This window comes from Penaeus chinensis, chromosome 3, assembly GCF_019202785.1.
Source record: "Penaeus chinensis breed Huanghai No. 1 chromosome 3, ASM1920278v2, whole genome shotgun sequence".
Classification (NCBI taxonomy): Eukaryota; Metazoa; Arthropoda; class Malacostraca; order Decapoda; family Penaeidae; genus Penaeus; species Penaeus chinensis.
In genome coordinates this window covers 1,796,223-1,808,722 of record NC_061821.1, presented here as the reverse complement: position 1 = coordinate 1,808,722, position 12,500 = coordinate 1,796,223, and the positions used below count along the sequence as shown (strand labels likewise).

The window sequence follows — 12,500 nt, the reverse complement described above, 5'->3', positions numbered from 1 at the left end:
GCTTTCCTACCAATATAAGTACGGGCATTATGTAATACATACTGAAACTTAACAATTTTATTGATACTTATTGGCACTAGTGCCTCATGCATTTTATACTTTACATTTATTGGCCATTTTCATGACCACTGCATGTAAGTTCTATGCAATAAATATCTTATGCTTTTAATTTTATGTGTATACTAACACACACATTTTCATATATATTTGTAAAACATAAAACTAAACTTAGACAGAAATTAAATAAATTATATATAAGGCAATCCTGAAATGCCCTTTCATTATCTAAAATTGTTGGGTGATACTTCCAACCTCACATACACACTCACTGTGTCTATGTAAGGGTAATACAGTAATATAATGTGAATATAATACAAAATCCTTTGGCACTTCTCTCTCCAATAGTTTTCTACAGAATTCATACAAAAATATAATTCAAATAAAATGTTTTTTTCTTGCACACAATATGAACACCAAATATACACACCACTAAAATAACACTCTGTCACTAATACTTTCACATCAATAAATACATAGCACATTATTCTTGAACCCTATCTAGGTTTCATCTTCATGTCTCCCCAAGCCAAGTGTAAAAGTCTTGTGAGGGCAGACTTTAGCTCCTGCAATTCACATCCTGTGGAGGAATAAATAATTTCAATGATAATACATATACTTGGATTTTGTTTTTTATATCTTGAATAAGAATAAGTGTATCAAAAGAATAACAAGAAAAAAAAAGATAATATAAAATAGGGACTTACCGAGCTTGGTATTATCAGCTGATGTTGCATCTTTTGAGAAAATTCCATTTAGTTTACCTGCAAGAATTATACAAAGGATTGTCAGGAGATAAATCCAAATTAACGCAATAGCAATTGGATACAACAAAACTCATCAATATCTTATTAAATAAGTATTCATTCATGATATTGTCACCCACATCTCTTACATAAACTGACTACTTACCAAGAGAATCCGTTAAAATATCAAATAACTGTCTTGGAACTTCTTCCACCTGTTCTTCTTTCCCACCTTCAGATTCTTGACTAATGAGTGCTGTTACAGCTGGCAAAAGATGACTCTGTATCCATGGTTTTCCCTGCCAGCGAGCTAATATCATAATGCCGGTCAGCAGATTACATGATATTGCTATCTTTGTTGACTCTGAGGAAAAATCATTCATCTTTACTGAAAATATCAATGAAGATATATTTCAAAAAGTACTAAGAATAAGTTGCTTTTGTAATTTTCCTTCGGCATGTAAACAATACAATACAATATCAAAAAGAAAAAAAGAAAATAAATAAAAAGAATCAAATGCAGTATATATAAATATGAGTAAAGAAAGAGTAAAGTAACTGTTATCCAAATTAACCTTTGGCACCCTTTCAAAATAATAAAACATTCATTTCATAAATGTACTTTACATCTACACTTAAAGCAAGAGATACAGGGAGCAATAAATGGTAACATGTATAAACAAGACTAAAAAAAGAGTGAAACTTATCCAACTTAGAAACCTGTGTCATATGTTAAATAGTACAACTTCATTTATTTTATATTTACAGAACATTTACAATAACTAATGCACTTGCATTCTGTTTCTGTAAAGCAGTTTCAATTCATGCTATAAAGTAACTTTACTCACCCCCAAGTTTTGAAAGAAGATCTTTCACAAGGACTGCAAGATCATTAGCTGGAGGGTTATGCACACCTATCCGATCAGTCAGGTACTTAATCAGCAGATTGCGGACACTTTCTGTTCCCATCCAAATTCCATGAAAGGCAACCCATTGTAGCACCTTTTCAATCCCACTCGCCTCTGTCAGGTCAGAAAACAAGTGACATTAATTTACAAAATATGGTATGGCATTTCTCATCACATCTCTTATAATAACATTTTATTTTTTAGATTGACAACACACATAAAAAAAACACACACATACACACACACACACACACACACACACACACACATTCTTATGTATAATTTCAGCCCCTGGCTGCATGAGATTCAATAAACTGATTATTATTATTATTATTATTATTATTATTATTATTTTTCACACACACACACACACACACACACACACACACACACACACACACACATACACACACACACACACACACACACACACACACACACACACACACACACACACACACACACACACACACACACACACACACACACACACACACAAAAAAAAAAAAAGAGAGAGAGAGTGTAAGCAATTTATTTGTACCTCTATGGTTAACCATTCTGATGAGAAATTTCTGTCCAGAGGTGAGTGCTAAGTACAGTGCCAAGTGAACTGTTCCAGGGTGATGAAACAGCAGATCAACCAGGAATGCCCGTCCTAGCTGCAGGATCTCTTTATCTTCCTTATTGCTAGCTGATAAATTGGCAACATACCATGCTGCCAAACACCCTAAACTATGAGGCTGTGCATGGAAATAAAAAGAAAAGAAACATTTATCTATAGGTCAAATTTCTGCCTTCATTACACTTCCTCAGACATTTTAAGGCAATCAAAATGAAACTAAATCTGCTTAATATCTTTAATGATATCTTTATCTGTAATTATTCTCGCACAAATTTTATTAACTTGAACCAAAGAGGAATCAAGGAATGGATCACAACACTATCCGTCGCAAAAACATGGCACTAAAATCAGAAAATGAAAAAAAAAAAAAAAAGGAGACAAGAATGCTGTGTAGCAGAATATAAACTGGAAACAAATCTTTGATCAGAATTTTCTAGAAGGCAAAAATATTATCTGCAGACGAGCCCAAACTTGGGGATATAGGATTAAGACAAAGACAAAAATTGCTAAGGAGGCTGAGACATTTCCAAATTATCAATGGATCAACTTACACGTAGGTGAGAGGATGGTTGGCATACAAGAGCACGTATGGAGTTACTTAGGGCTGTCCTTAAAGACAGGCCCAGCTGAATCTCTAACACACACAGAGCCTGGAACAGCTGGTACAGGGTTGGAGTCAGTCCTTGTAATACTTTCTTCTCCTGCAGGGGATTCTGCTGCAAAATTGCCCACAGGAATACTCTGGGAGGACAGAAGACAAATGAGCTTACCAGAACATTTAAATTGTTGTTATTATTATTATTATTATTATTATTATTATAATTATTATTATTATTGTTTTGTTTTTTTCCCCCACCCACCCCTTTGATCCAAATGATGTCACTATCACATCAAGATAAAATTTGGCTTGGGTGACATGAACATGCCATCATAGGAAAATTTCGCTGTGGGCTGGGTGATGTAAACTTGTCTTTGTGAACATTTCCGCTGAAGGCTGGGGTGACAGAAAGACTTCCCACAAGTGCACAGACCTCTTGGAGGGTGATTAGACTCATTTGTCATTTAGAAAGGGGCTTTTGCATTATTTCCATCAATAAATGAGTGTGGCATATAGTGTCCGTGACTGGAAGAGAACCAGCTTCAGGGAGGATGCCATTTCATTATTATTCTTGCACTGAGTTATAGATTACCAAGAGAGATGATATGGAGTCTGTGCAAAGAAAACAGTCTATTACCATCTAGATAATGCAAATCAAATGACAAATATGGTCAGTGGAAAATGGCAAAAAAGCTAAAAACACTTATACATTGAAAGAGAAAATAATATTGCAAATGGGAGGCATAGTCTTGTCACTGAACATGAGTGTTTGAGTGCACCCGGCCTATAGGCTGTTCACCCAGGCAGAGTGATCACTCATGTAAGCCTAATGCCTGTATTTTGGGCCCTGTGATTGCCATGAAGCACCTGGATCCAAGGGGTGACATTAAACTTGAAAGTTGCTTATCATCTCATTACAAAACTAAAATTGGAATGTCCTACACTGCATAAACTTAGATTTCATAAAACAAACTTAAAACTTCATTCAATTTTTATGATTACTATCTCTTGCAATATTTGCATCGTAAAAATCAATAACACTATAAACAATGTGCTTTTCAAATAAAATCACTGTACTTGATACCTAGGTGTTTGTGATCCCACAACAAGCATCAAATAATCAAACTTCACACCAACCTGATAATTTGGGATGCTGGTGCTGACACAGCCAACCTTTTCAACTTGTTTATGAGTCTTTTCCAATCTTTGCCGTTAATGTTACAGGTCGCCAACTCTTCAACAATACTGCGCAACTCATTTTCTGAAAGAAGTGATAGCGACTTGTCATCTCTGGAGCCCATTCTGCTGCAGCTTTAAGAACTAGGCATAAAATCAGATAGAATTCCAAAAGGACAATATCTGGTAAAAGACTGCAAAAGTCCTTTTTTGAGAGGGGGATATTTATTTTTTGAGAGATGTCTACCTTTTCTTTGTCTTGTATGCATAGTACAGCAGATATCTTTTTTGTATTTCTATATGTCTCTTACAGAGCCTTAATTCATACTTTTTCCCATCCACTGCATGCACAAGTAGCTTTTACCTTTCCCAGTTTTTATGGATTAATGATCAATTAATGGTTTAATTCAGTGATTTTTAACCTGGGGAGTAATATCCTCAATGCAGTGTTAAATACTTGATATAATTTGAAAAGGGGTGCTGAAAAAAGTCCAAGTACCATGATGTTGACATGACGCCAAGTAGGTTGTCAAACATCGCATCAGTGATGGTACAAATATGCATACCACTGTTCCCCTGCTTCTTTATTGTGGACATAAAATGAAGATGCAAGGGTGAAGACAAATAGGTTGAGCCTGATTTGAATAACGATTTGTAAGCAAAATAAGACAAATCGGCTTTGAAAATTACACACAAAACTACATCATCTAGATCAATGGTCCCCAAACTAATCACCCTTTGACATGTACTGAATATAATACAATATTAAAATTCAAATCACTGTTAAATCTTGCATTTTCTAAAAAGATACAAAAATACAATTCAATAGATTTGAGCAAAAGAAATAACAATATATGGAATGAGATGTCATATCCCCTGAAAATCCCTTTTCTAATCTTAGTTTAGGAAACTGAAGTAGATCCTTAACCCATTGCTGCCATAAACATGTAATGTCCACTGAAGTTTGTTTTGTGAAATGTGCTCAGCCACAAAGGATTCAATTTAGTTGGCCTGTGTGCTCTCACTTGACTCCTCTTTCCCCTGATTTTTTGGGAGAAGTGCTTTCTAATACTATTGATATCAATACTGCTGTTATCATTATTGATATTATGATTATCATAATGTTACTAACAATACTAATGGCAATATAAATTGACAAAGAATATTTCTGATAATCAATCAGCCTTTGGTGACTAAGAACTTGTATAATCACATTTGATAAACTAATATCACATGCCATCCCTGGAGGCAATGGGTTAAAAGAAAAGAAAATGAAATAAAAGGACTAACCTTTTTCTTCACTCAGAGATTTTTTTGTAGACGGGAGCAGCTTGACATACGATTCATGCTGAGGTCCTGATGTGTTTTTTGCCATGTCATACTTTTGAGCTTCTTCTTTCTTCTCATTCTCCTGACAATCTTGAGACTGAGCTTCTTTGTGCTTCACTCCTTCTATTAGTTGGGTTGACAAGGCACTGTTTTCTTTTGTGAGTGTTACAGGTTCCTTTGAGTCTGAAACATTATTTATACTGGTTTTCCCAAAGGTCATTAGTTCTTCTTTGGTCTGTCTATCACATATCACCAGCTTCTTTGCTTTCTGCTGCTGGGTACTGGTACAAGGGTCCTGTATAATGGGAACTTGGACTGTACTTTGATTTTCAGAGGTAGGCATGCACTCAACGTTCGATTCTTCTCTACCTTGTGTGCCACCAACAGCAGTATCCTTTGGTTGACACTGAAGGATACGGTCATTAGTTTGAGATCTCTGAATAAAAAATAATTTTTCAATAAAGTCTGAAGATGCAGGTACACTAGTGTTAGGAACTGTTTTAGCCTTTGGAAGAGTTTTTGGTCTGTCCAGAGTACCAAGTTTGGCAAGTGAGCTGACTAGGCCTGGGTGAGGTGTGACAGTAGCTTTCATGGTTGAATCACTCACAGACGGCTGAGTAAGTGATTGGTTCTCCTTGGATTTGTTTTTTTCCACTAGAGAATCATTTTTCTTATTGGTATCTGAGTCATCATCTGAACTGCTAGTGCAAAACACTTTTGACTTGTAAGCAACTGTTTGCTCTTTCTTTACCATCTCAGACTGTGTCTTACTTTGCATATCTTCTTCAGAGCTTACTTTTGCCAGCATATGATCTTTTCTGGATCGCTTAACACCAAATTGAGGAGTTGTATCAAGTAGAATTGCAGTGCGCTTCTTTTCTTGGATTTCTGAGTGGTGTCTCTTTAGTGTGGAAGCTATCCGAGCTGCCTGTTCAAAAGTTGTAGGACAATTTTTCTTTTTTACTGATAAATTTTTTTGTTTCATTCCTGTGTCCAGTGAATTTGTTTCAGCTATTCCAACATCCTGACTTTGAGATGAAATATTCTGTAGACACTTTGATACTTCTAATTTTGCTTTTTTAGAATTCTGAATTGGCTGCGTCACCTTTTTGAAGTTCTCATTAACCAAGCTTTTCTTTACCTGTCCCAAAGTATTTATATGTGGCTCATTTTTGTAAGATTTTTCTACTTCTATGGCTCTCTTCTTCTTTCTTTGTTCTCCTTCTTTACATTCTATTTCTGTATTATCACTTTCACTGGACACAACTGTGGAAATTCTGTGTTCTCCTTTGAAGTGTCCCTCATCATCCTTCAATGCTTCTGAATCAGATGAGATATCATTCTTTACAATCTGCAGCTCCTCTTTATTTGCTGCTGAGCTCTGGTGGCTTAAAGTATCTTTTCCATTATCTTTACAACTGACTGAAAGTTGCTTTGGAGAAGTGACATCACTTTCACTTACTGATGTTCTTATATTTCCATAGCTTGAACTGGATGAATCTCTCTTCAGCCTCTTTACAACACAAGGTGAGGTTCTGCTACTAACACTGGATTCAGTGTTGTCACTCTTTGTACTTTTTCTGCCTTGGTCTCTCTCTGATTTTCTCCCAAATCTGCTGACTTTTCTACTACTCTTCTGACTAACTTCATTAGTGATTTCTGCCTCCTCACTATCACTATCAAATTTATTTTTTTGGTTTCTTTTCTTTTTCATGATTCGTCTTTTTCTCACACATGGTGCTGATGCTTCCTCTGCACCACTGCTCTCACTTGAAAAAAGGCTTTGTGAGGCTTTCAATCTCTTTAAAACAGATTTTTTAGGCTCTTCTGTTCTCTGACTCTTTTCCTGTGTGGACATAACAGCGCTATTACCAAGACTACTTAATGCTTCTTTACTTCCCCGCTCAGTTGTTCTTTTATGTGGCAATTTGTTCCTCTCTTCCAACAAATTCTTCCCTTGTTTATCACCATTCATATCGGTGTTTTTTCTATTATGCTGAACTTTATTTTTAATATCAATGTCTCTTCTATCACCTGTACCAAGACAAGTACTCTGCATTTCGCGCATGGAAGGTCTGACCTGACGTCTCCTTGAATTTCGTATTTCTAGAGAGAATACATTAGCTTTTAGCTGATCACAAGCATTTGGAATCTCACGAGTAATTTTCTTTTGCAATATGAATTCAACGTTATTACTATGTGAAGGCATTTTTTGACATTGCAGCATGTTTTTCCCCCAACTGAAACGTACACCAGCCATTTGTGGGTTACGTGGTAATGACTTTTGATTTGTATCCCCAGCATCTACCATTTCCTTGGGTGTGTCCAAATTTCTTCCTTCTTTAATGTGATCTACAGGTTTCTTAGTGGTAACAATCTCATCTTTTGTCTTTAAAGTGCTTTCCTCATTAAATTCTTTATCTACAGCTTTAAGTTTCTGTTTCATAGTTTCCTCAACTTCTAATTGTTTCTCTATATTCATAGTTTCATTATCTAATATCCGGGTCATATTTTTGGTATTAATTGCTGCATTTGCATCACTTGTGCCAGCAACATTCTCTACTAGTGAGTTGATAGGAGAGACAACATTGGTAGTGGTATCAGTATCTGCACTACATATAGATGCATCACTAGTAGCTATAGTCTTGGTATTTCCATTGTCATTCTCTGAGTTATCATTAATCTTGATATCTTTATTTACAGTAAAGTTTTCTAACTCAGAAGAGATCTTTATTTTTTCTGATTCATTTCTTTGAGCGATAATGTGTGGTGTTGCCTCCTTCTCCCTCTCTAATTTTGTGCAGAGCTTATCTTTCTCTAGTGTCATTTCAGTATTGTAAGTGTCATTAGTTGATGAATGAAGAAAGTTACCTTTAATAAGTTGGACATTCTGATGAGTCATTTTGGTCCCTGAGGGATGTGTATTGCATTTTGTGTCTTCTAAGTTGAAAGAATCTGTAACTGTACTGTCATTTTTGGTGTTTCTCAAACTTGTCTTCCTTGTAACAGTACTCCTTTGTTTATTTGTGGGCTCTCTTGACTGCCTGACATTTTTACTCAAACAGACTTTAGAGCTATTAGAGCACACTATTTCTATATCACTTTCTATCCTGTTAGTAACTGGGCAGTGTGCACTGGATTTCTCTTCCCTGGGTTCAGACGACAACTCACTTTCATCTTCACTTGATTTTTGTATGCAGCCATTCTGGTTTGTTATCTCTGAAGTGCACTCTACAAATTGGCCCTCAGAATCACTGCAATTACTACTACTGCTGTTTCTTAATATTCTCCTTTCATCTGCAGAGTTCAATTCACTTTTGACACCATCATCTTTTTGGGGATTGTTATGAGAGTTTTCTTGTATCAAATCTGTCTTTAAGCTTTTTAAATCTGTCATATTATTGATTCCTTCTGTCATATTACTGACCTTTTCTGATGAACAGTCTTCCAAGAGTGTGCTGACAGAACTTGTACTTTGACCAGCTGATATGCTATTAGAGAATAACTGTCTGTTTCCAACCATATCTGCACATGTTAAGTCACTACAATCATTACTTCCAGAGCCATCATTTTGTACCAGCTGATCCTTATTAACCAGCTGCACCTTCCGACCTGCCATAAAACCGATGTTATGCTTACCGCTGGAACCTGAGTCATGGTCATTTATTTTCTCCTGTAACTCCATGTCACGAGCCACACCAGCTGTCAGTTTTTGACTAGTTTCCTCCTCCTTGTCTCCTCCATTATCAATCTGACTTTGTGTCTCTTCACAGTTTCTTCTTTCTTCAGTTTTAGAATTTATTTTTGTGGTTTTGTTCACCTCTACTGCAATAATGCTGGTGCTGCTCTTCCTAGGTAAAATCTTTGGGTGAACATGCTTCTTGTGCATTAAATCCTTGTCATCATCAGATTCTGAAGATAACAACCAGCTATGATCTGAAGAATTGCTTTCTGAACTTGTCCTCAGTTTTGCACATCTACTCTCTTCCATATCTTTCATATCTTCAGAATGTATGGAATTTGAACATAATCCATCCTCATGCAAGGATATTTTTGTGCTTTCCTGGCTTACATTTTGATCCAATATTTGTTGAGGATGTTTAGACAATGACCCATTACTATTGTTTTCTCCTTCTGATACACAGCATCCTGCAGAAACACTACTTTTTTCTTGCAAGCTCTGTTGAGACCTCTGGTCATTACTTAAACTGTGTTCCATTATTTTTTCACTAGGCTTCATAGGTTCTTGGATTAATATATCTTCTTGCAGTTTAATATCTAATGAGTTTGCTTCTATAGAATTACTGCTTGCATCTCTTGAACAAGGTCTTCTAATCAATGTTTCCTGTATTGATGATTTTCTCAGTCCACAGTCTATTGTTGCTATGCTGTTATGGGTATGCATACCATCTTCATCAAGTTCTGAATTTCTGTCTTCTTCCACCAGCTCTTCCCCTTCTTTGTGCGACTCCTTACAATCATCAACAAGAGTGCTACGTTTCTTGGCAACAAATTCTTCTCCATTTTCAACCTTGCTTATAGTGTCAGTATTAGTATTACCAGAGTCTATTTGGCCATTTTGCTCTGAATATTTTGACATGCATTGTTCATCGTCTTCAGATAAGTTCAAGTCCCATGTATCTGTCTGTGAATGCTTTTCTGTTTTAGAACCTACTTTTTCTATTTCAAGGCAATTCTCAGTCTCTCTGTTTTCTTTATCATCTTTACCTTCTGAATTTCCACTAACTTCATCCATGTCAAAGGAGAATCCCTGGGACGAAAGGAAATTACGACCCATTAAACTCTCCACTGGTTTGACATCAACCTCATCATCTGGAGAATTCTCAGTAAAAACTTCCTGGCTCATAAGAGAGCTCTTGCTTTGTTCACATGAATCAATCAGAAATCCTTGAGACTCTTGAGTCAAAAGTTTCCTTGGTCTATCAAATGTATCATCATAGGAATCACTAAGTAATTCTAGATCTTCATGCACTCTAGTTAAACCATGGGGATTCTGAAAATCTATTGGATTTTCATTTTGAATCTCCACTGGAAACATCTCTGATTCTCCAAAGGAAAAGCTATCATCTAAACAGTCAATTTTGGCATGTGGCTTCATATCCTTTAGTATGGCCATGACAGGGTCATCCCCCTCACTCATTCGTTGAACATGGAGAGGAAAATCATTGAAGTCCATCAAATCATTCTGACTGTCTTTTCTGACTTCTGTCTTTGCAGGTTCAGCTAATCTATCAGTATGCTCATTTACTTTTTTGTCCTTAAGGATTTGTATGTCTTCAGAAGGGCTTTGTACATTAACAGATCTGTCAACACAGACTGAGGGTTGAAAATATTCATTTGGCTTAGCTTCATTCACTTGGCAGTCTGATTTCTTTATCTTCCCTGCATCACTGCTCACTGTTCTTAAACGCTCTTTTCTGTGACTCTCTTCTTCTCCCTTACAATATGACTTTTTCTTATCATCATTCTTGTTTCTGCCTTTTCTTTTATGGTTTTCAGACTTATCATTCCTTGTGTTATGATCTTTGGCTTTATCTTCCACTGGCTTCTTCTGCCTTTTGATCTCACAGGCATTTGTATCTGATTCCTCTTTCACTAGTGGTGTTATCTCTACACAGGACTCATCTGACCCTGAGCTGCAGTCCCCATCTGCCTGATTCTGTTCTGCATTCCATCTCTGTTGGCCTGCTTCCTCCTTGGACTTTTCTTCCATTTGTAACAATTCCTCAAGCTTTTTTGCTTCATCTACCAGTTTCTGCTCCTTCTTAATCTTTTTTGGCTCAAAACTGTCATAATCACTGGCCTGGTCATCATCAAAATCTTTCAGCCATTCCTCCTGGCTTGGAAGTAATGCAATAGCCACTAGGTTTTCCTTCAAAGTTTTAATTTCCTTTCTCCTGTAAACCTGGTAATGGGAATGAAGCTGGCTTTGTATCAGCTCCAGGAGGGACATTAATCTTGTCCATGATGGCTCCTCCGTTAGCTCGTCAGGGTGCACACCTGAGTGGGAGATGGGGTATTTTATTACTGTTTTGCTTATGAATTTACCTATACAATAATGTACACATGTGGGTGTAGGTGTGGGTGGGGGCATTTGCAAGCATCTTTGTGTGTGTATGAGTGTGTGTGCACACGTGAATGTGAGAATGTGTATGAATGTATGTGAATATGAGTGTATGTGAATATGTGTATGTGTAAGTTTGTCAGTGAACATGCATGTATTTGTGAATATGTGGGCAAAGGTGTATGAATGTGTTTTTATGCATGTGTGTATGTTTGCATAGTGGTGAATGTGTGTAAATATGAGTAAATGTGCGTATGTTTGAATCCAAGTGTGGATGTATGTGTTAATGTGTATGTGTGAGAATGAGTGTGAATGTGCATATGTGTATGTGCATGTATATGTAAATGGATGTGTGAAAATGTGTCCTTGCATGTGTATATGCATGGGAATAAATGTGTGAATGAAGTCTTTTTGCATAAATGTAAAAATGTGTAAATATGTGTAGTTGTTTGCGAATAACTGTATGAATATGTATGATTGTGTGTATGTGTGTGCATATGTTTGTATGAATGGGTGTGGATGTGTTTGTGAATGAATGTATTTATGTGTATGAGAGTATAAGTATGTAAATGTGTGACTGTGTGAATATATGCACCTGTCTGTGTGGATGCATATGAATGTATGTGAGCATGTACCGTATGTGTATGAATGGGTAAGTCTGTAAATGAGTGTGAATATATAATGGTCTATGTGTGTATGAATGTGTTTGTGAATATGTGTGCATGTGAGTCTACGAAAAATTTCAAGTGTTTGTATTAATGTATATTTGCTATTGTGTGTAAATGTTTATGTGACTGTGTACTGTATACATGAATGTGTGTAAAAATGTGAGTGTGAATGTGTATGTGTAGGGAGGTAATGTACCCATGATATTATGCATGTATGAAATTATGAATGTTTATATGGGTGTACATTTCTTAATTAGCATATGTATATGTTTATGAATGCTTTATGAATGTGCATTTGTTAATGTGTGTAT

The 12,500-nt window shown here is 36.2% G+C and overlaps 1 protein-coding gene across 2 annotated transcripts in view; it reads right to left on the bottom strand.

Moving 5' to 3' along the window:
- Positions 1–42: 42 nt before the first annotated feature.
- Positions 43–12,500, bottom strand: part of LOC125039334 (centromere-associated protein E-like) — a 26,545-nt gene continuing 14,087 nt past the window's right edge. Inside the window, exons 7-14 of one of the 2 annotated variants that reach the window (XM_047633177.1) lie at positions 5,398–11,457; positions 4,069–4,192; positions 2,885–3,074; positions 2,253–2,451; positions 1,652–1,825; positions 970–1,167; positions 765–821; positions 43–637 (exon numbers count right to left, since the gene is read on the bottom strand). In XM_047633177.1, the coding sequence (XP_047489133.1) occupies positions 555–637; positions 765–821; positions 970–1,167; positions 1,652–1,825; positions 2,253–2,451; positions 2,885–3,074; positions 4,069–4,192; positions 5,398–11,457 (7,085 nt within the window). In that variant the 3' untranslated portion in view covers positions 43–554. Of the gene's footprint in view, positions 638–764; positions 822–969; positions 1,168–1,651; positions 1,826–2,252; positions 2,452–2,884; positions 3,075–4,068; positions 4,193–5,397; positions 11,458–12,500 lie in introns of those variants that run through there. The other variant, XR_007116113.1, reaches the window with a different exon arrangement.